The following is a 24456-nucleotide window of genomic DNA, read 5'->3' on the forward strand; positions in this document are numbered from 1 at the left end:
TGTGTTCACCTATATTATCTATTCATTTTATTTTATTTAAAATAAAATTATTTTGTTTTATTATGTATTCATTTTAGAGATGTCCCAGTTCCCCAGTCTAGGATAAGATTTTTAAATCACATTTCTGAGTTTCTATACCATGATGCTATTTGGGATAGCACAGATTCATTACGGAACTAATAGTGATGTGGTATGACCATGCAGTATGGTCATAAGGCTGCATCTGCAGGTTTCTGGCTCCATAAGCCTTCAGGTTGCTAAACACTGTAGTTCTTGATGGCAGTCAGCAACATTTATTTTCTGCTTCCTCTGCCAAGGAAGATGGGGCCTTATTTAGATCCTGGCATTAAGCAATAAGCCTGGCTCCCATTATATTCTTTTGCTCTTAAGAGTCAAATTCCTTGAAGCCTCATTTCCAGACCTGGAACCTAATAGGTCTAATCATTCATTTCCTTTCATCATCGTATATTTTTGTTTCATTTCTTTTTTCTTTCTTTTTTTTTTTTTTTGCGGTATGCGGGCCTCTCACTGTTGTGGCCTCTCCCGTTGCGGAGCACAGGCTCCGGACGCGCAGGCCCAGCGGCCATGGCTCACGGGCCTAGCCGCTCTGCGGCATGTGGGATCTTCCCGGACCGGGGCACGAACCCGTGTCCCCTGCATGGGCAGGCGGACTCCCAACCACTGCGCCACCAGGGAAGCCCCTGTTTCATTTCTTGACCACAGTAATTTTTAACATGTTTTTGAGATTATCAATATCCTTTTAGTTCTCTCTTTTTACATTTTATCGATTGTTATCTGTGTGAGCAGAGTGGATATCTCAAAGGTGATAAACCCACTAAGCCATCTAGATCAGAGGTTGAAAAATACTTTAAAAAATCCATACATAAAATCATGTACTCTCTGATACACTACCTTGTCTCACCAAGTTGTTCAGGGGAATCATTAACCACAGTTAAATAAATGAATTTCTGCTGCTACTCACCCTGGAGCAGGCATACAGAAAAGCCCATATTGATCAACAATCACCACCTACTGTTTTGAAAGTCCTTGTGACTTTCAGTACAGGGCTGACATTTGAAATGAACTGTTTTCTCAGTTCAAGGCATCTAAATATATAGAGTACAGCCCTCCTAATTGGCAAACAGGTGGGTCTTCCATGAATTCTCCATTTCAACTACTTTGGAGGATGTCTGACTATTTCTTTGAAGTGTGCCTCCAGGATACTCTGAAGTATCCCCTAAACTATATTTTGTATCACCATATAGACTACATTCTATATTTTAAATTAAACCAACACAAATATATTTTCTAAATAATGGCAAAACATGCCAACAACTTACCTAGCCATTTTTGCATGATGTGGCAAGACAAAATTAAATTTATAAAAAATGTATCAATGTAAGTGTGATATATTAAGTTATAAAATATGCTAAATTTAAAACTGTCAAAAAAATTGTTGTGGTTATTGTATAAAATCTAAGATTAAAAAAAAAAAAATCTAAGATTTTCCCCCTATGTCCAGTAGTCAGTTTCAACAAAATTTTCAACTTGTTCTAACAGCATATCATTTAGTATCTACAGGATCAAATACTTTTATATTCATTACCTACTTACACTTCTATTATTTGTACTTATTGATCTCTATATATACCTTTGGTCTCTAGATGAAGTAAAATTTGATGACGATATGGACTGAGATTATAACTGTCTCCATGATGCAAAAGGAGTCAGGACAGAAAAAGAGATTTCTTCACATACTCAGACACTTTCTTCCTACTCCTACTTCATACCTTTCATTTATCAATAAGGCCTCATTATGATAACAGTGTTCTGTCTCTGGCATTTTTAACGCAGTACCTTTTTTCTCGAGACTACCACCTCCTCACTTACCATTTTTCAATATTACTTCTCAGCCTAATACCCCTTGCTCGCTAACTTTCAGGTAATACTTCCCTCTCAAGCCCAGTCTAACCTCATGTACCTTTCTATACTGCCATGAGGTTAACTACAAGGTTTCTAACATACAGCTAAGCCCCTGCCCTGGATCAACTACAAGGTTTCTATTCTATATTCTCATGTTATAGAAAGGGGTCACAAACTCAAACGCCTCCAAGTATCAGACAAGCAAGATAACTGGATGTATTATGTCAAAGTGGGATTATGAGAAATGGGACAAGGCAAGTCTCATTCTAAACAGAATAGTCATAATCAGTTCCAGTGATTATGTCAAACAATCTGGTTTAAGAGAATTAGAGACTGGGAATTTTACATGAAATCTCTTGACTTTTAAATACTGGCAACTATTTCAGATTTTTAAAAATCACCGTGTGGACTGAACAAAACTAATATGCTAGCTGGATATGGTGAAGTGTCATCAGTTTTCAATCTCTGCAAAGAATTATTTTTGCTATTTAACAAAGTTTTGGAAACAGAACATATAGATCTAGCGTAACACAAGATCACTTTCTTCAAATTCCACTAAAGCCTGGCCATTCCTATAAGCCTTAATCTCCCTAATGAACAAATACACTTATCCCTCATCTGCTATTCTAAACATTCTCTTTTACCTATTTTGAATACAGATGGAAAAGTGAAGTTAACAATTAAAACTATAGAGGGAACTCCCTGGCAGTCCAGTGGTTAGGACTCCATGCTTTCACTGCTGAGGGCCCAGGTTCAATCCCTGGTCGGGGCACTAAGATTCTGCAAGCCACACAGCATGGCCAAACAAACAAACAAAAACAATTAAAACTACAGAGAAAAATAATGCCCTTAATGCTTATTCATGAAGAATAAAGTCAGAATAAAATGGCAAAATATTTTTAGAAGACAATAGAAATGGAAATTTAGTATATAAAAACTTAATACACACAACGAAACAACAGAGGAAAAATTGTGGTTACAAATGCATAATGTTTTGCCTAACAGGCGTTTGATAAAAGTTTGTTTATAAGTTAATATATTAGTAAGAAAGAATTAAGTGTGAAGAATTAAGTATCTGTCCAAAAACTTAAAAGGGGAATAAAGTGACAAGTCACAAATAGCAAAGAATAAAATAAAAGGCAGATTGAAAATTAAAAAGTGGCAAAATTAGTAGTTGGGTGTTTGGAGAATAAAAAAAAATTTAAACAATCCATAAACTACAATTTACAAAAAGAGAGAGACTATAAAAGATTCAGGACTAAGAATTTTAGAATAAAGAAATTAAAAGTAGGGAACTTCTCATGTATCATATAATTTATGACCAAGTAATCATTTTGATTGTGTGACTAACTACAGAAATATAAAATTCCAAAAGTAATGCAGTAAGTTTAACAAATGTTTACTATGTACATGCAAGGCTGGGAAAATAAAAAAGAATAAGACACAGTTCCTGCCCTTGTGAGTTACCACTCTAACAGAGAAGACATGTATACAAACAGTTATAGGATTCAGGACACACTACCCAACATTGAGGTACTTTAATCTTTTGTTTTCCAGATTTAAGGAAACCCTTTGCTCTTATCTCTTAAGCTATCTGTAACACAGCAATTTGGTGTTATTTATCTTTATTCACAAAAGTATACTTTTGTGAATAAAGATAAAACAACTACTTTTTCCCCTACCTAATCCCTCCAGAATTCAGGAGCTCTTAGTCAGAAATCTTGTTTTCATGGCAATATAGTTATTTTAAGTTCAGTAAGAATCTGCTCTCCTTGTAATAGAACACAGTTGGAAACTTTGGCTATATTACCAAGGCTCTGACTAGAATGTCATATTTGAGAATGATGCATAAAATCAGATATGACCAGACAGCTTCATGGAACTAGGGCTGGGTTTAAAGTGTCAATACTTATAAAGTGCCCCCATCCCCCCTCGGAAAAACCAGCTTATACCTGGTATACAAAGTTCCCAGCCTTACAGATGAATAAGGAATGTCACTTCCTGGCAGGCCCAGGAACTTCAGGATATCTTGTGAACCTCAAGAAGATAGGAATTGTCTCTAGGTACTGCAGGCGAAGTCTGAAGGCGAGTCTCTGGCTTGGCTTCCTCACCTCCAGAGGCTTTTAAAAATCCAATCTGAGAATCCTTATGAAAAGTTCCAGCAAAGAAAACTCAAAAGACCTATGTGGTCAATCACTATTCTTGTACTCACATAAATAATCAGGCCAAGTTTAATGAGACTAGACTTATTTTGAAAAATAGTCTTTGATTATCTTTGATAGAAATGGGGTGACTATAGAGAGAAAAATGATGCTTCAATAGAAAATGACAGTAAACCCTTGTGGCTATTAAATACTAGTCCTATTTATTGTCTTTAAGATCTTGTTACCTACCTGCAAACTAGACTAGATGCGGAATCCTTTTAGTTTCCTTCAATATCTGGCTGCAACTCTCCAAATTAAAGTTTCCAATTTTTCTCAGCCCTTCTAACTTTGAATCATTAAAACTTAAAACTGTCCTTTTCCTAAAGCCTTGCAAGCTGAAGATGGACAGTTTGATGTAAACTTCAGAGAAATCACCACAACAGTTCATGTATGGACAACCTTTGTGCCTGTTGCCATTTAGGCCACTTAGAAAGTTCAACAGATCACCTGATGACATTACCAGATATTCAAGGAAAAGCTGTTATATTGCCAATGCAATATAAAGCATCTGAAGGTGGTTCAGGTCCAACATCTAGAAAATCTTCTTGATTGACTGTCTTCTGGACTAAAAAACCGAGTTTACAGTTTGTACCAACCATTAACCTTTGTTTTTCTTATGTTTTCCCTGAAATACCCAGGACTGAGACTAGTTCAATGGGTTATGGAGCAAGCTAACAACTCAGTTTCTGGATTGTGAAACTTCATATGGAACTTTCAGACAGGGGAATGACAGGTTTCAGGACATGCAATCTGAAAACACAGCACCTTGAAATATCAAATATTTCAAGCTGAAGGAATTTGAGAAATGGCATGTGCAGAAAGGACTTTCTGACCTTCCCCTGAAGCAGGTCATAAAACCCTCATGTGAGTGGTATCCTCCCTATACCTGGAGTAAAGGAATATCCTTATATCCAAGACAGAAGAACATCAAGAAGAATCTGAACAAATGAGCCTTGCTAAATTTCTCCCAGTTTACTACAGTTACTTCATATCCTTTGTCCTATCATATCTTTCCACTCTTCATCAAGCCTATTACAAAAACATTCAAAGCTAAGTATTTAGCATTGATTGGAAAAGGAATAGTTGGTCCTAAAATCTGCCTGTACCATAGTGAGATACCAGATTGCACTATTTAATTATGTAGCAGCTAATTTAAAAAAACCCAAAGGATTTGGAAGGAATATTCAGCTGTCTAAGACTCCCATTAATTTGGGCAAGATAAATACATTTCTTTTGAAGACCGAATAACAAATTTGTTGAAGGGTTCTCAATTGGAGGGGGAAATGGAATATTACTCAGCCATAAGAAGGAACGAAAATGGGTCATTTGTAGAGACGTGGATGGACCTAGAGACTGTCATACAGAGTGAAGTCAAAAAGAGAAAAACAAATATCGTACATTAACGCATATATGTGGAATCTAGAAAAATGGTATAGACAACCTTATTTGCAAAGCAGAAATAGACACAGACATAGAGAACAAATGTATGGATACCAAGAGGGAAGGGAGAGGTAGGAGGAATTGGGAGATTGGGACTGACTTATATACACTATTGATACTATGTATAAAATAGATAACTAATGAGAACCTATGGTATAGCACAGGGAACTCTACTCAGTGCTCTGTGGTGAACTAAACGGGAAGGAAATCCAAAAAAGAGGACATATATGTATACGTATAGCTGATTCATTTTGCTGTATGGTAGAAACTAACACAACATTGTAAAGCGACTACACTCCAATAAAAATTAATTAAAAAAATAATAAATTGGAAGGGAAAATTAGCCTAATAATATAGATTTGCACTTTGAACACTAATCTAGAGGAAACAAAAAGTAGGCAAATATGTTCCCAATTCTGAGTTAATTATTAACTCGGAGGGCTGAGCCCATGAAGTTCCAGACATGAATAATGATCACTCATTTGTATCAAATCTATAACTTGTTTATTGGCAAAGGAAACCTCTTCTTTATGAACGGGTCACTAAACACGTTTTAGACTTCAGAGATAATTCATGAAAAAAGGAAACTTTTGCAGCATATTGACATTCTCATTTACCATTTCAGTTACTTGGAGGTAAAACTTACCCTAATGTTAATCTAAAATATTAATCTTGAAAATGGATTTTTAAGAAAGAAGATATCACTCAAAATAGAAAAAAGACAAAAAATACTACATATACATTTCATTGATTCTAAGATGGACTTTTTCACATTTAATACTGCTAACATCAGGATACATCTTCAAATCAGTGATGTGTCATAGTGTAACTGGCAGCAACTTTTTTCCTTTCTTGGTGGTAAAAAAAAAAAAAGTGTGTTGGGACTTCCCTGGCAGTCCAATGGTTAAGACTCCACACTTCCTTTGCAGGGGACACGGGTTTGATCCCTGGTCAGGGAACTAAGATCCTGCAGGCTGTATAGCGTGACCAAAAAAAAAAAAAAAAGTGTTGAACTTAAAATTAATGACTTTCAGATTCAATGAAATATGTGATCTGTCTTCTGCCTTTCTCTGTTTAAACTGAATGGATATCTCTCCCTCTGCCTCTTTTCTCCTGCCTTTAAAAATGTATCTTAGGGATTTCCTGGTGGCACAGTGGTTGAGAGTCTGCCTGCTGATGCAGGGGACACGGGTTCGTGCCCCGGTCCAGGAAGATCCTACATGCCACGGAGCGGCTGGGCCCGTGAGCTACGGCCGCTGAGCCTGCGCGTCCGGAGCCTGTGTTCCGCAACGGGAGAGGCCACAGCAGTGAGAGGCCCGTGTACCGCAAAAAAAAAAAAAGTATCTAAAAGAATCTCTTACTTTTCTCTAATATTTGCATGAGTATTAAGTGTTGTGTGTATGTATATATATTTTACATATACATATTATGTAAACATATAATTTTATAGTTAGACATATTATTATGGAATATGTTGAAATTAGGGAATTTGAAATTATTTCACTAAGGGGAGGAGACAAAAGAGGAAATTCTCAGTAAAAGGGTGGGTAAACTCATACAGTATTTCCATAATCATGTTTTGGTTTGTACCAATAGTTTATTGCACAATGACCTGTAGAGAGCCACCTTGATACTGACTGAAAACAAAATGAAGATTAAAAACTTTCTTGGGGGCTTTCCTGGTGGCGCAGTGGTTGAGAGTCCACCTGCCAATGCAGGGGACACGGGTTCGTGCCCCAGTCTGGGAAGATCCCACATGCCGCGGAGCGGCTAGGCCCGTGAGCCATGGCTGCTGAGCCTGCGTGTCTGGAGCCTGTGCTCTGCAACGGGAGAGGCCACAACAGTGAGAGGCCCGTGTACCGCAAAAAACAAAAACAAAAACAAAAACAAAAAACAAAAAAAACTTTCTTGGATATCATGTTCCAAAAACTTTTTATTCATCTTATATTTTTTCTCAGTTATATCCAAATGATGTCAGTAATAATAATGCCAATTTCTCTAAACTAAACCACTTCTGCATAAATCATTTTTATAATGTAAAATGATTAAATTTTCTGTACTACTACAGTAATTATTTCACATATATATACTTACTGTTTAAATTTTTAAAAAAATAAAAATTCAGGTTTAACCATTTATTTGGGTCTCCTTTTCCTTATGAAGGGCCCTGTGTCACGTTAAATAAATTTGTAGGTTTTTTTTTCCTGTTAATCTTTCTCAGTTTAATTTTCAGACCCAGCCAGGGATCCTCAAAAGGTCATGGAAAAATTTTTCCTCCCCTTCAACAGTTAATTACAAAATGATGTGGTATATACACTAATGATAATATGTTCAATGGATTGAAGTACAGTTGACCCTTGAACAACATGGGGGTTAGGGGTACTGACCCTCTGCACAGTCAAAGATCTACATATAATTTAAAGTTGCACCTCCATACATGCAGCAACCACATCCTCAGATTCAATCAACCGCAGACTGTGTAGTACTGTAGTATTTACTAGTGAAAAAATCCACATATAAGTGGACCCATGCAGTTCAAATCCATGTTGTTTAAGGGTCAACTATACAGTGAGAGGGGAATGATTGATTTGGTCAAGACAGTAGGGATATGAGAAGGGCTTTATCAAATAGATGCCAGCAGAGCACAGCTTTAAAGTACAATTAGGAGTCTGCCAGAAATAGAACAAGAAAAGGAACTATTAAAGAATTTTTCCAAAACTTTAAAAGTATAGAGGAGGTCGTGTGATACAGTGAAAAAGCAGTGAACCTGAAGATAAGGGACCTAGATAATAGTCCTGGTTGTTCCACTATTTGCCTCAAGTAAATTAAACACTCTGGATCTAAATTTTCTTGTCTGTAAAATGAAGAAATCACATAATAGTGGAGTCTCAAACTTTAATGTTAATATAAATAAGGTCTAGGGTAGGGTCCGAAATCTTAACAATCACAGGTGATTTGGATGCTGCTAGTCCAGAGTAGTGAGTAATAGGGCATTAGATTATCTCTCATGGTTCTATTAGGAAACCATTGACCAAAACCACCCACCTTGGCCAGACATGGTAATAACCACCTGCATGAGTAGTCTCACAACAGGAGGTCCTGATAATGAACACAGTGCTGCCACCTCAAACCAACCAGGAGAATTTGGTTCCCAAAGAAGGGAGGAGACACCAGTCCATAATATGTCCTGCCAACCTCCCAGAAACCCTCCTGCTGGAAACCATCTTGACTGAGAGATGCACACGCCATCAGGAAGGGCCTTGAATAGGACCAAATATGGGCACAGGCAAGATGATTGGCCAGAGACAACCCAGAAAGCTAACCCTATTACCATAAAACCTGAGACTGCAAGCCAAGTGGCAGAGCAGTTATTCTGGGTTCCCTTACCTTGCTGCTCTCTGCTCGAGCACTCCTTTCCAATAAAGTCTTTTGCTTTGCCAGTAAATGCATCTCCATGGACAATTCATTTCCAAGTGTTAGACAAGAGACCACTCTAGGGCCCTGGAAGGAGTCCCCCTTCTGGTAACAGTCCCTTGTATATACCTTAAATATTTGTTTTCTATTCTATTCTATTTTATTTTTCCTTTTTGGTCACTCTGCACAGCATGCAGAATCTTAGTTCCCCGACCAGGGATGGAAACTGCACCCCCTGCAGTGGAAGCACAGAGTCTTAACTGCTGGACTGCCAGGAAGTCTCAAATGTTTATTTTAAATAATTCTTCTACTATATAGAAACTTTTAGGCAAATAAGATTTTGAGAAGGATAAAACCAAAGAAGAAAACAGTAAGGATTTAAAAAAAGGATAAAATTGTAATTAAAACTACATTTGAGGCTAGTCATAGAACTTGATAAACTGACAGTGAAATTCTTCTGGAAGAACAGAGAAAAATTTAGCTTTTTAAAAATTTTAAGGTAGGTTCAGATTCTTATAAAGCAATGTAATGAATGTGTATTTCCTATGTAATGAAGCCTCCATAAAAACCCATGGAGATTTGGGGAGATTGGCATGCTTGGAACAGCATGGAAGCTCTGTGCTGTCCTATGCAACTCTTCCATATAGCTCCTCCTGAGTTATAGTTTTTATAAGCTGGTAATCTAGTAAGTAAAATATTTCTCCGAGTTCTGCAAGCTGCTCCAGCAAATTAATTGCACCCAAGAAAGTGGCTGTTGGTACCTTAGATCTTCATCCAGTCAGTTAGAAATATAGGCAACAATCTGGACTTGTAATTGGCATCTGAAGTGGGGGAGGACTGAGCCCTTAACCTGTGAGATCTGAGGTTATCTCCAGGTAGATAGTGTCAGAATTGAGTTAATCTGTAGATACCCAGCTGGTGTTAGAGAATTGCTTAGTGGTGTGGGAAAAACCCACACACATTGGAACTGGCATCAGAATCGTACCATATGCTAGGGATAAAGACAAGAAATGGAAAAAAATGGAAATTCTAGAGAGAGATAAAAATAGTGAAAGAATTTAATGTGAATTTATGTGTGTACAAGATAAACCAGAAGTAAATATCACAAAGGGAAAATAAATAATAATCCTGAGACAAATGGTTATCAAGATAGAGAAAACTAAATTTGGATCATTGTATATTCCAAAGAGGTCAAATAATCCATTCGTGGTAAAAAAAAAATAAATGAAAATTAAGTAGTATATTTATGGCCAGAAAAAGGACAGATGATTTTCAATAAAAGAAATGAAAGTTGTCGTAAGAGTCAAGATGGATATGTTGGAATATACACAAATAAAAACCTATTGTGTTAAGTTCAGCTAAGTTGCAGGATACAAAATCAACAAACAAAAATCAGTCATTACTGGAGAAACGTGGAGGAAAGGGAACCCTTATGCTCTTGGTAGGAATCTAAATTGGTGTAACCACTACAGAAAACAGTATGAAGGTTCCTCAAAAAATTAAAAATAGAATTACCATATGATCCAGAAATTCCATTTTGGGTATTTATCTGAAGAAAATTAAAACACTAACTTGAAACAGGCACCCCCATGTTCATTGCAGCATTATTTACAATAGCCAAGATATGGAAACAACCTAAGTGTCCATTGGTGGATGAATGGACAAAGAAAGTGTGGTATATATATGCAATGAAATATTATTTAGCAACAAAAAAGAATGAAATCTTGCTATTTGCAACAACATGGTTGAACCTTGATGGTATTATGCCAAGTGAAATAAGTAAGTACCATATGATCTCTTTTATATGTAGAATCTAAGAAAAAGTAAAACAAACAAATAAAAATCAAGCTCATAGGGACTTCCCTGGTGGCACAGTGGTTAAGAATCCGCCTGCCAATGCAGGGGACACAGGTTTGATCCCTGGTCTAGGAAGATCCCATATGCCATGGAGCAACTAAGCCCGTGAGCCACAACTACTGAACTTGTGCTCTAGAGCCCGCAAGCCACAACTACTGAAGCCTGCATGTCCTAGAGCCCAGCCCGCGAGCCCGTGTGCTGCAACTACTGAGTCCACGCACCGCAAATACTGAATCCTGTGTGCTCTAGGGCCCATGTGCTGCAACTACTGAAGCTCCTGTGTCTAGAGCCCGTGGTCCGCAACAAGAGAAGCCACTGCAATGAGAAGTCCACACGCTGCAATGAAGAGTAGCCCTCGCTTGCCACAATTAGAGAAAGCCTACAGCAATAAAGACCCAATGCAGCCAAAAAGAAAAAAAAAAAAAAATCAAGCTCATAGATACAGAGAACAGATTGGTGGTTGGCAGAGGTTGGGGGTGGGGACATGGGAGAAATGGGTGAAGGGCCGTCAAAAGGTAAAAAGAAAAAAAAATGTAGTTGATGTAAAATACTCATAAAATTTTTGAATCATATTCAAAATATTGATTTTTTATATATATATACACATATGTTTATGTATATGCTAATGTATATAACATAGGTATATTTTTACAGTATATTTAAAAACACTATTATTTCTAAAAGAGTGAAAATAAAATACCATTCTAAGATGAACCCAAATATTAGCAATTCTTAGAAATCTGCATTAAAAATTTTAAAACCAAAAGCCAAGTAAACAAATAAATCAGTCATATTTCTATGCACTAGCAATGAACAATCTGAAAAGGAAATTAAGAGAACAATTTGATTTACAATAACATAAAAAAGAATTAAATGTTTAGGAATAAATTTAACCAAGGAGGCATAAGACTTGTACACTGAAAACTACAAAAACTGCTGAAGAAAATTAAAGATACCCTAAATAAATGGAAAGACATCCCATCTTCATGGATTGGAAGACCTAATATTGTTCAAATGATAATACTCCCCAAAGTAATCTACAGATTTAATGTAATTCCTATTAAAATACCAACTGTCTCTTTAGTAGAAATAGACAAGCAGATCCTAAAATTCACATGGAATTGTAAGAGATGCCAAACAGTCAAAATAATCTTATAAAGAAGGGCAAAGTTGGAAGACTCACAGTTCCCAATTTCAAAACTTACTACAAAGTGACAGTAATCAAAACAGTGTGCTCCTGGCATCTGGTCTCAATGGAACAGAATTAAGAATCCAGAATAAACCCATACACGTGTGGTCAACTGATTTTCAACAAGGATACCAAGACTGTTCAATGGAGAAAGAAGGTGTCTTCAATAAATAGTGCTAGGACAACTGAATACCGATGCACAGAAGAACATAGCTGGATCCTTACCTCATACCGTATATAAATATTAACTTAAAATAGATCAAAAACTTACATATAAGAGCTAAAACTATTATTGTTGTGACCATTTTACAATGTATACAAACACCGAATCATCATGTTGTACACCTGAAACTAATATAATATTGTAAATCAATTATATTTCAAGTTAAAAAAAGAGCGAAAACTAGAGGTTCTTAGAAGAAAACATGACCTTTTTGATTTGGCAAAGGTGTCTTAGATATGACACCAAAAGCATGAACAACAAAAGAAAAATAGACAAACTGGACTTCATCAAAATTTAAAACTTTGTGCATCATAGAACACTATCAGAGAGTGAAAAAACAAATGATAGAATGGGTAAAAATATTTGCATATCATACATCTGATGAGGGTTTAGTATTCAGAATATATAAATAATGCTTAAAACTCAACAGCAAAGACAAACAACCCAATTTAAAAATGGGCAAAGGACTTGAATATACATTTCTCTAAAGAAGATATACAAATGGCCAACAAGTACGTGAAAAGATGCTCAATGTCATAGTCATTAGGGAAATGCAAATGAAAATCACAGTGAGATACCACTTCACAGGCACTAGGATGGCAACAGTAAAAACAACAGCAACAGTGGAAAGTACTGATAGTGCTGACAGGGATGTCGAGAAACTGGAGCTCTCGTGCATTGCTGATGGAACCGTAAAATGGTGCAGCTGCTGTGGAAAATAGTTTGGCAGTTTCCTATAAAGCTAAACATAGAATTACCATATAATCCAGCAATTCTACATCTAGGTACACACTTAAAGAATTGAAAACAAGTGTTCAACAAAAGCTTGTAAATGAATGTTCATCGCAGCACTATTCACAATAGCCAAAAAGTGGAAACAATCCAAATATCCATCTACAGATGAATAAACAAAATGTATTCATACAATTGAATATTATCCAGCCATAACAGAAATAAAGTCCTGATACCTGTGACAACATGGCTGAACTTTGAAAACAGTACGCTAAGAAAAAGAAGCCAGACACAAAAGGCTACATATTGTATGATTCCATTTACATGAAATATCCAGGATTCCAGGTGAATTCATAGAGTCAGAAAATAGGTTAGTCATTGCCAAGGACTGTGGGTAGGAGAAAATGGGGAGTGACTGCTTAATGGGTACAGGGTTTTCTTTTGTAGTGGTGAATACTTTCTGGAACTAGACAGTTGTAATGATTGCACATTATAAATGTACTAAATACTGCTGAATTGTGCACTTTGGTGAATTCTATATGTATTTTACCACAATTTTAAACTTATTTTTAATTTCTAAAATAATCATTTGCATGATATAATAAAGTCTCATATCACAAAAGGCAGGAGAGGAAACTGCAGTAAAGTTAATTTATCAAAGGTTAGCATCTGAATTATTGATAAAGATTTGACAGAAAGGTACAGGATCAATCTCCAAAGTTATCAGGCTCAGTGGTCAAAACTGATGCACAGATTATATACCAAGATATAATTATAGTATAATTCCTCACATAAAAATGGACAGGCCACCAGAAAGTAAATGCCTATTAAAACACCCTTAAGGAATCATTATATTCTAAATGCCTTACAAAAGAGTTAAAAAGCAAATGTGGCCAGGCCTTAGGGAAAGAAATAAATATAAACATCTCTAGTGACATTGTAAAACTGTTCTAGAGAACAATCTGACATTATGTAACAGGAGCTATAAAGTTAGTCAAGTACTTTGACCTAATAAATTCAGTTAGGGGACTACACTTTTAAAGGAATACCCAAAGTAGGAGAAGCAGGAAATAATTTGAAAAAAAGATATTCATAATCACGACATCTAACATAAGAAAATACAAAATAATTTAAATAATCAAAGAGTAGAGCTAAATGAACTATTATTATTGCCTAAACACAATGGAATATATGCATATGTCTATGTGTGTGTATATGTATATATGTATATTTTTAAATCATAACTATTTGATAGGTTAAAACACAGGTAAGAAATAATGCCAAAGTAAATCACAAAATAGTGCTCACATTGATTTCAACTCAATATATACATTGAAAAGAATTCAGAGTAAGATTTTAAAACTCAATAGGCTCTTTTAGAAATGAATTGTTGGGAATTCCCTGGTGGTCCAGTGGTTAGGACTCCATGTTTCCACTGCAGGGAGCATGGGTTTGATCCCTGGTTGGGGAACTAGGAACCCACATGCCACACGGCACAGACAAAAAAAAAAAAAAAAAAAATTGTGGAATGTAGTAATTTCCTGGTGATCATTTTCCAATCACATTCTTTACCCAAAGACTGGTTAAAAAAAAGAGAGGTAAGACAACAATAACAATTTTTATAGAATAAACTATAAGTAGAAGAAAATCTTAAGTGATCAAATTAAGATATTTTATCTTAGTAAGATTCTGACCTTACTATAAACCTCTTTTTGTTGAGAAAAAAGTTTTGAAGCCAATTCCCCAACAAGATTTGGAGGAAATATTTTTTCACTGTATTTAAAATGTTAACCATATTCTTGTAAAAAAAAATATTTTTTATATAATACTTTAGTCAAGATACATGGATACGCTTTAAAATGTCAAGGAAGGAAAGTCAATTAAATGTACACAAACTATATATTCATATAGATGCAGAAATATGAATAACTGTCATAAGACCAATTTAAAAATGTAACACTGTGCAGTTATCACAGTACAAACAACCTGTGTACAAGTAAATACCTAAACACTGCTCTGAAGAGTTGTTGCCATAGAAGCCATCATTAAAAGTAAACAAAAGCAAACTGAAGCTTTCAGACATTCTGTCTATTCAGAAGTTGAAGGGAAGAAGCCTTAAAAAGCAGAAGCAGTGAAAAGTACAGTTTAAGAGAGCTGGTCTAAGAGCCACTGTCCTGTCCCCAATTGTGTCTACTACTGGAATTTTTTTTTATACATCTTGAAAATCTACCAATTAGAAAATTATGCAGATTAACAGGTATTGTCCATTTATCATAATCAATACCTCTGAAACAATTAAGCAGTCAAACATTATTACACAGTATTATGAGTTTGTTCAATTTCTTTCACTTCTAGCACCTAAATGAAGCAAACTGCCATTGCAGGGAATGGAAAAGGAAACAGCATTGAACTTTCTACCATGGCAGTCTTTATTTCTTCCAGAACTCATTTTTCAAAACTCTTTATCTTCCCTCCTTTCTAATCAAAGTTTTCATATATTAGCCTAACAAAATATATCTTCTCTCACTTCTCAGAAAAATTTTACATTCATAAGAACTAATAGCATTTTTAAAAATCAACTCACCTGAAATTTATTTTTTAACACTGGAGAACAAGAGAAGTTTTTGAAAGTGTTCTTTAAAATATCTCTATCCGTTTAAAACCTATTTTTCTTTTAAATTTTATAACCGTCATACTTTCTCTTTGTATGTATATAACTTCACTATACATCCATTAGTTAGAGATTATAATAATAAAGACCTTAATTCAGACTTGTAAATAAATATATTATATTTAAAGAAATCTTTTCAGCATAATATTCATCAACTGATTCTTACTTTGCTTCAATTTATGGAGATCACCGGCTCGATCCTTAGTAGCCTGCTTTAGAATACCTGCTTGAATTCCGGGTTCACTCTCCAAGTTAGGGCCTGGAATTAAATGTTGAAGAGGATTGGAAGGCTTCTGTTTTGAAGTTCTGGGGTTTCCATTGTGGTTTACATGAGAATCTATGGCATAAAAACATCAAATTAAGGTCATATTTTGCAGAAGAATTTCATAAGATGTATCTGAGAAAAGGTAAGACACTTATCTGCTACTGGGTAGTCAGGTAGCTTTTTTTTAAAGCTTTATTTCATTTCTTTAATCAAATCTTATAACCATTGTGATTTTAGTTGTGTGAAGTTTACTAATCATTCCCAGGTGGGTATCTTTAGTATTGATTATAAACCTATTCATCAATGGAATATACATCAATAGTAGAAACCCAAAGATTAAAATGGCAGTGATACCTGTAACTTTTCTTCCCTCCAAATTCTATATTGCTGTCAGAAATCTCCAAAATCCAATAAGGTTTTTAGAATTTCTAATCTTAGTTATTTTCATCTACACAGCGACATAACTGTTAACTCTTGATTCTTTCTTATTAGTATCTCCTGGATATAACTTTTCTTTCCCCCACCTCCCTTTTTAACTCATCAAAGCCTCGATTTAGATCTTTATTACAATTAATTTTAATCATACCAATTCTCATTTTAGGGGAACATTTCTGTAAAACTGAGTAGGTATTCAGTAGAAAACACACAGATAAGTACAGAGTAGGGAGTTTAATACAGGCGGATCTCATTTTATAGAAGGCCTCTGTGAGATAAACTTGAACACATTTTGGAGAAGGTAAAGACATATATACTGGTAGTGATGAAAGGGAACGTAGTCCAGAGTGGCAGAACAAATAATTCTCCCACTCTTAATAGTCCAGTAGACAAAGTTCATTTTGTAATGATCTCTCCCTGAGCTTTTTTTTTTTTAATGAATCAGTTATATATACACATATGTTCCCATATCTCTTCCCTCTTGTGTCTCCCTCCCTCCCACCCTCCCTATCCCACCCCTCCAGGTGGTCACAAAGCACTGAGCTGATCTCCCCGTGCTATGCGGCTGCTTCCCACTAGCTATCTACCTTACGTTTGGTAGTGTATATATGTCCATGCCACTCTCTCGCTTTGTCACAGCTTACCCTTCCCCCTCCCCATATCCTCAAGTCCGTTCTCTAGTATGTCTGTGTCTTTTTTCCCGTCTTACCCCTAGGTTCTTCATGACATCTTTTTTCCTCTAAATTCCATATATATCTGTTAGCATACAGTATTTGTCTTTCTCTTTCTGACTTACTTCACTCTGTATGACAGACTCTAGGTCTATCCACCTCATTACAAATAGCTCAATTTTGTTTCTTTTTATGGCTGGGTAATATTCCATTGTATATATGTGCCACATCTTCTTTATCCATTCATCCGATGATGGGCACTTAGGTTGTTTCCATCTCCGGGCTATTGTAAATAGAGCTGCAATGAATCTCCCTGAGCTTTTATCAGTCGTTTGACAATATACAAAGTTACCTAGAATAATGAATGATACTTCACTGTGCTGCTAAATGACATGTTTTATTCACTATGTAACAATACATGACCATAAAATTGATTTTCAAATGGAATTTTAAGAATAAGACTTCATACCTGGAACCATATTTGGGGAGAGAGGTTGTCCAGTTGGCAGATGGGAGATTACTTGATGACTTTCATATTGAGAAAAGGAAACAGGGGGTTTCTTTAAAGCTAAAATTAAAAACAGATCCATATTATTCCCCGTGATATTTTGGTTTCTAAATACCAATCACCATGAATCTGTTTACATTGCACTAATCCTATGATGCTTACTCTAATTTTGTAATCCTTATAATTGGTATATTAACTAACTAATTTATGGTTACTAATTGATATATTGCACCATCCATCACAGATTTTGATGATCAATAAATCTGACCAGAATACAAGATAGGAATTCTGTCTTGTTCATCACTATATCCCCAATACCTAGAATAGTGCCTGGCATATAACAGGAGCTCAATTAAGATTTGATGAATGAATAAATAAATGAATCTCTTCAGATACAGTGAGACCTTTTTATATGGATAGCATAAATAAAAATTGACATTTATAGATTAGGCAAAGCTATGAGAATATGCTACTCTAAGCTGCTCAGATTTTAAATAAAAACTAAATATGACTGATTCAACAAGTTCAGATTTTAGTTTTGAAAAGGGAATTTTTTTTTAACATCTTTATTGGAGTATAATTGCTTTACAATGGTGTGTTAGTTTCTGCTTTATAACAAAGTGAATTAGTTATACATATACATATGTTCCCATATCTCTTCCCTCTTGTGTCTCCCTCCTGCCCACCCTCCCTATCCCACCCCTCTAGGTGGTCACAAAGCACCGAGCTGATCTCCCTGTGCCATGTGGCTGCTTCCCACTAGCTATCTATTTTACGTTTGGTAGTGTATAAATGTCCATGTCACTCTCTCACTTTGTCACAGCTTACCCTTCCCCCTCCCCATATCCTCAAGTCCATTCTCTAGTAGGTCTGTGTCTTTATTCCCATCTTACCCCCAGGTTCTTCATGACCTTTTTTTTTCCCTTAGATTCCATATATATGTGTTAGCGCATGGTATTTGTTTTTCTCTTTCTGACTTACTTCACTCTGTATGACAGTCTCTAGGTCCATCCACCTCACTACAAATAACTCAATTTCGTTTCTTTTTATGGCTGAGTAATATTCCATTGTATATATGTGCCACATCTTCTTTATCCATTCATCTGATGATGGACACTTAGGTTGCTTCCATCTCCTGGCTATTGTAAATAGAGTTTCAATGAACATTCTGGTACATGACTCTTTTTGAATTATGGTTTTCTCAGGGTATATGCCCAGTAGTGGGGTTGCTGGGTCATATGGTAGTTCTATTTGTAGTTTTTTAAGGAACCTCCATACTGTTTTCCATAGTGGCTGTATCAATTTACATTCCCACCAGCAGTGCAAGAGTGTTCCTGAAAAGGGAATTTTTAAGTTTTGTACAAAAAGCTTTACTAGCCAAGATGTACTTATTTAGAGCTGGGACTTTCTTCTCCCTTAAGAAATAAAGGCAATAGGGAAAGAGATCATTTTTCACTCACTCCACTGCAACCTTGGGCAGCTTAATGTGACAGAAAGGCAGAGAGCAAGAAGGAAACTAGAGAGAAGGCAAACAGATAAAGAGAAAAAAAAAATAGAGAGCCCATCTATAAGATATGGTTAGTGGCACATTTTATCCTTCTAAAACTTTGGTGTGGCAGACACGATGCTTTGTGACCCCATTTCATTATATTTTTCCTAGGCACAGAGGAAGATAAGCCTTCCTTACTTTTATGTGCCACGAAACTGGGTTCTAACCGTAAGAATGTAAGTGAAACAGAATGAGCCACTTCCAACTATGCCAATAAAATCTTCTGTGCAAATCACCTACAATCTCTCTTCCCTTCTGTCACAAATTAGGAGGCTACATATGAAGATAGTGGCATCAAATAATGGAAGAGGACACTGCTTAGAGAGAGCTGCAAAGAGAATCATGCAACCTGCATCAGTCTGTAATGTGAACAATAAATGAAACTTTATTGCTTTAAGCAATTGCAATTTGGGGATTATTTGTTAGTACATAACAGCCTCGTCAGTCCTAACTAGTATACTTGGGTTATTTTTATAATCCTCAAAGTTTATTTCGGTGACTGTATTTCATTTATTATTATATAGATTTCTAAACTTAAGGACCCAAGAAGTTTAAAATTCACTCTAAGAAAGCAACCCATTCAAATTTACAGAAAGTTGAGGTTTTCTATATCTTACTGTGTTCCCCCATTTCCTTGTTCGTATTGCCAGCTGCAATGCCCAACACCCACCACTGCATGTAAGACAGCTAAATAACAGCAATCGGCTAACATCTTTAAAGAGCAGTACTTTCCCAGGTTTAACACCATTTTGATTTGCTAATAGACTCTGAGGACAACTAAGCATCTGGTAGATATACTGGAAAGAGAAGTCAGTCATAATGTACAAACTTGTGGATCACTGTTGGACCCTAGCTGGCTCCAGTACTATATAAACCAAAAGACAAGAGAGGGTACTTTCAATACTAAACAGGAAGTGATCATACATGTTCTTAGCTTTATTTAATAATGCCTCCTGCCCAAGAACAAGATGACTATTCAGAGGCAAAACTATGAAGATTTATATAGGTAGAAAAAGCTGGATTAAAAAGAGCCTTTATATATGGGTTCGATCCCTGGTTGGGCAACTAAGATCCCACATGCCATGTGGTGCAGCCAAAAACAAAAAAAAAAAAAAAGAAAGAGCCTTTATAAAACATCCAGAGGAGTTTAGAACTGATATACAGGCATACCTTTGTATTGCAGGTTCAGTTCTAGACCACTGCAATAAAGTGAATATCACGATAAAGCGAGTTGCATGCATTTTTTTGGTTTCCCAGTGCATATAAGTTATGTTTACACTATATAGTAGTCTATTAAGTGTACAGTACAATTATGTCTAAAAATCAATGCGTACACAACTTAATTTAAAAATACTTTATTGTTAAAAAATACTAAACATTACCTGAGCCTTTAGCAAGTCGTAATCTTTTTGTTGGTGGAAGGTTTGAAATATTGCAAGAATTACCGAAATGTGACACAGAGGCAATGAAAAGAGCAAATGTTGTTGGGAAAATGGCACCGATAGATTTGCTTGACAAAGGATTGCCACAAACCTTCAATTTGTTAAAAAACACGATCTGTGAAGTACTGTAAAGCTAAGCACAATAAAACACGGCGTGTCTGTAGCAGAAACTATACAGTCAAGCCTTGACATCCATGGGGGACTGGTTCCAGGACACCTGACCCCACCCTCATGCTCAACTCCCTTAGTCAGTCTTCCTTATCCATGGTTCTGCATCTGAGGATTCAAACAATCACGGAGTGCAAATACAGTATATAATCTGAGGCTGGTTGAATCCACCAAGGAGGAACCTGAGGACATGACTGTGGTAATATGGAGCCTTATAAGTTTGACGTGAATTACTACATTTCTGTAAAAATTTATAAAAATAGAGAACCAGAAAGAAATTTAAAATGAGCTGTAATTCCACCACTTAAAGATAACCACTGCTACCATTTCAAGATTATCTGTTTTGTTTGTTTTTTTCTGTACATTACACCATATACCATAAACAAAATTAGGATACCATCATATATACTATCTTATAATCTGATTTTTTATTTAATATTTTATATACATTTTTCTATGTCATCCCATTTTCTTCTACAGCATTCCTAAATGGTAGTACTGAATCAAAACTTCCAACTTACTAGGTTTGGCTAGAAAGATCTGGGTAAAGAATTGCCACAAGGACTTTAGAGTGCCATAAACTGCATCAGCTAAGCTAGTTGGTGGACAGACTTTTACTACTTAGGAAAAAGTAATGTGTGTTCTGTAAACACTTTGGTTTCTATGCTTTCACTGTGACTTTTTTGTTTATTTTCCTAGAAAAGTTCCTTTAAAAAAAACTCCAGCCTTTTTCTTTTGTTGAACTAAGGGGAGAGGTGATTTATTTATATCCAGGACAAGACAGAGGCTTTCCCAGGAGCCAGAATTAACAGTTACAGTTAGTGGTACCAAAATAAATGAAGATCCGGAAAATTACTAGTGGACTTGGACACAAAATAAGACTGCTAATCTTGCTCTCCGATTTTGGATAGGATTCTTCAGACTTTTTTTCTATACACATTCAAGTATCTAATTTTTCCTCCACAAAAATGAAATTATATTGTACGTGCTTCCTTGTAACCTGCTTTTTTTCATTAAAAAAATCATAGGTATATTGGGAATTCCCTGGCAGCCCAGTGGTTAGGACTCTGCACTTTCATTGCCGGGGGCCCAGGTTCAATCCCTGGTTGGGGAACTAAGATCCCACAAGCCACATGGCTGGGCCAAAAAACAAAAAAAAAATCATAGATATATGTATATGTTAATAAAAACAGCTCAACACTATCTTTTTTAATGACTACATATCACATTTATGGATAAAACACATTTAATGAACTAATAAGCTTACCTATAACATTTATATGGTCTTCAATTTATTATTATAAATAATTTTATGGTGAGAATTTTTGTAACTACACGATAGAGTGAGTTCTCAGGGAAGTACTAAACACTAGGTCAATGACTATGTGTACTTATTAAACAAATTAAGAGAAACAATAAATGTGAGCTCAAAGACAACTGAAGTCTGGGAAAGAATTAAGACACTGAAAAGAATGCAAACAATTATGTAATATTAAACTTATAATCTGTGATATACTTTACTCAGGTCCTCTCCATTGACGACCACTGAGAGCCAGGGGAAAACATACAAGTCAACAGAGAATAGCATGCTGCTATCAGATAATATCATGAATAACTAGGCTGTTAAAATATATATCATTGATAAAGCCATTATTAAGTAAAATTACCAAACATAAAATGGTGAAACCTATTTAACATAAAGATAAAATACCGGATACACTAGAGCACATAGCTTTTATCCTACCACTATGATACTGGGTTTTGTCTTTTTTATAAAGGAGAGCTATCAAATATGGAAATTCAATCTTTCAGCAATATTTTTTTTTTACATCTTTATTAGAGTATAAGTGCTTTACAATGGTGTGTTAGTTTCTGCTTTATAACAAATTGAATCAGTTATACATATACATATGTTCCCATATCTCTTCCCTCTTGCGTCTCCCTCCCTCCAACCCTCCCTATCCCACCCCTCCAGGCGGTCACAAAGCACTAAGCTGCTCTCCCTGTGCTATGCGGCTGCTTCCCACTAGCTATCTACCTTACATTTGGTAGTGTATATATGTCCATGCCTCTCTCTCGCTTTGTCACAGCTTACCCTTCCCCCTCCCCATATCCTCAAGTCCATTCTCTAGTAGGTCTGTGTCTTTATTCCATTATGGCCATTCTGACTGGTGTGAGACAATATCTCATTGTAGTTTTGATTTGCATTTCTCTAATGATTAATGATGTCTTTCACGTGTTTGTTGGCAGTCTGTATATCTTCTTTGGAGAAATGTCTATTTAGGTCTTCTGCCCATGTTTGGATTGGGTTGTCTGTTTTTTTGTTATTGAGCTGCATGAGCTGCTTATAAATTTTGGAGATTAATCCTTTGTCAGTTGCTTCATTTGCAAATATTTTCTCCCATTCTGAGGGTTGTCTTTTGGTCTTGTTTATGCTTTCCTTTGCAGTACAAAAGCTTTGAAGTTTCATTAGGTCCCATTTGTTTTTGTTTTTATTTCCATGTCTCTAGGAGGTGGGTCAAAAAGGATCTTGCTGTGATTTACGTCATAGGGTGTTCTGCCTATGTTTTCCTCTAAGAGTTTGATAGTTTTTGGCCTTACATTTAGGTCTTTAATCCATTTTGAGCTTATTTTTATATATGGTGTTAGGGAGTCATCTAATCTCATACTTTTACATGTACCTGTCCAGTTTTCCCAGCACCACTTATTGAAGAGGCTGTCCTTTCTCCACTGTACATTCCTGCCTCCTTTATCAAAGATAAGGTGACCATATGTGTGTGGGTTTATCTCTGGGCTTTCTATCCTGTTCCATTGATCTATCTTTCTGTTTTTGTGCCAGTACCATACTGTCTTGATTACTGTAGCTTTGTAGTATAGTCTGAAGTCAGGGAGCCTGATTCCTCCAGCTCCGTTTTTCGTTCTCAAGATTGCTTTGGCTATTCGCGGTCTTTTGTGTTTCCATACAAATTGTGACATTTTTTGTTCTAGTTCTGTGAAAAATGCCAGTGGTAGTTTGATAGGGATTGCACTGAATCTGTAGATTGCTTTGGGTAGTAGAGCCATTTTCACAATGTTGATTCTTCCAATCCAAGAACATGGTATATCTCTCCATCTATCTGTATCATCTTTAATTTCTTTGATCAGTGTCTTATAATTTTCTGCATACAGGTTTTTTGTCTCCTTAGGTAGGTTTATTCCTAGATATTTTATTCTTTTTGTTGCAATGGTAAATGGGAGTGTTTTCTTGATTTCACTTTCAGATTTTTCATCACTAGTGTATAGGAATGCCAGAGATTTCTGTGCATTAATTTTGTATCCTGCTACAATACCAAATTCATTGATTAGCTCTAGTAGTTTTCTGGTAGCATCTTTAGGATTCTCTATGTATAGTATCATGTCATCTGCAAACAGTGACAGCTTTACTTCTTCTTTTCTGATTTGGATTCCCTTTATTTCCTTTTCTTCTCTGATTGCTGTGGCTAAAACTTCCAAAACTATGTTGAATAAGAGTGGTGACAGCGAGCAACCTTCAGCAATACTTATTAAGTGCGTACTGTATGCTAAGCACTGTTCTAAAAATCTGGAGATTCAACGGTGGACAAAACAGACCAAGTTATATAACAAGTAAATTTAAAAGTATGTACATGGGGTGACCCAACACTGGAGCCTGCCTGGGCTCTTTGGTAGGGCTGGTGGCAGACTCTGGGAGGGCTCACGCTGGGGGTTGCTTCCCCAAACGTCTGCTGCCGGTTTCCTTGTCCTCAC

General features: G+C 36.0%; 1 protein-coding gene across 4 annotated transcripts in view; it reads right to left on the reverse strand.

Moving 5' to 3' along the window:
* The window catches only part of GOLM2 (golgi membrane protein 2), a 117959-nt gene that overhangs the window by 15906 nt on the left and 77597 nt on the right, over positions 1 to 24456 (reverse strand). For 2 of the 4 annotated variants that reach the window (XM_032623676.1, XM_032623674.1), the window contains exons 7-8: positions 17494 to 17592; positions 15820 to 15990 (exon numbers count right to left, since the gene is read on the reverse strand). In XM_032623676.1, coding sequence (XP_032479567.1) covers positions 15820 to 15990; positions 17494 to 17592 — 270 coding nt within the window. The remainder of the gene's footprint in view (positions 1 to 15819; positions 15991 to 17493; positions 17593 to 24456) is intronic. The other 2 variants (XM_032623677.1, XM_032623675.1) reach the window with 2 other exon arrangements.

Source organism: Phocoena sinus, chromosome 2 (assembly GCF_008692025.1).
Source record: "Phocoena sinus isolate mPhoSin1 chromosome 2, mPhoSin1.pri, whole genome shotgun sequence".
In the NCBI taxonomy this organism is placed as follows: Eukaryota; Metazoa; Chordata; class Mammalia; order Artiodactyla; family Phocoenidae; genus Phocoena; species Phocoena sinus.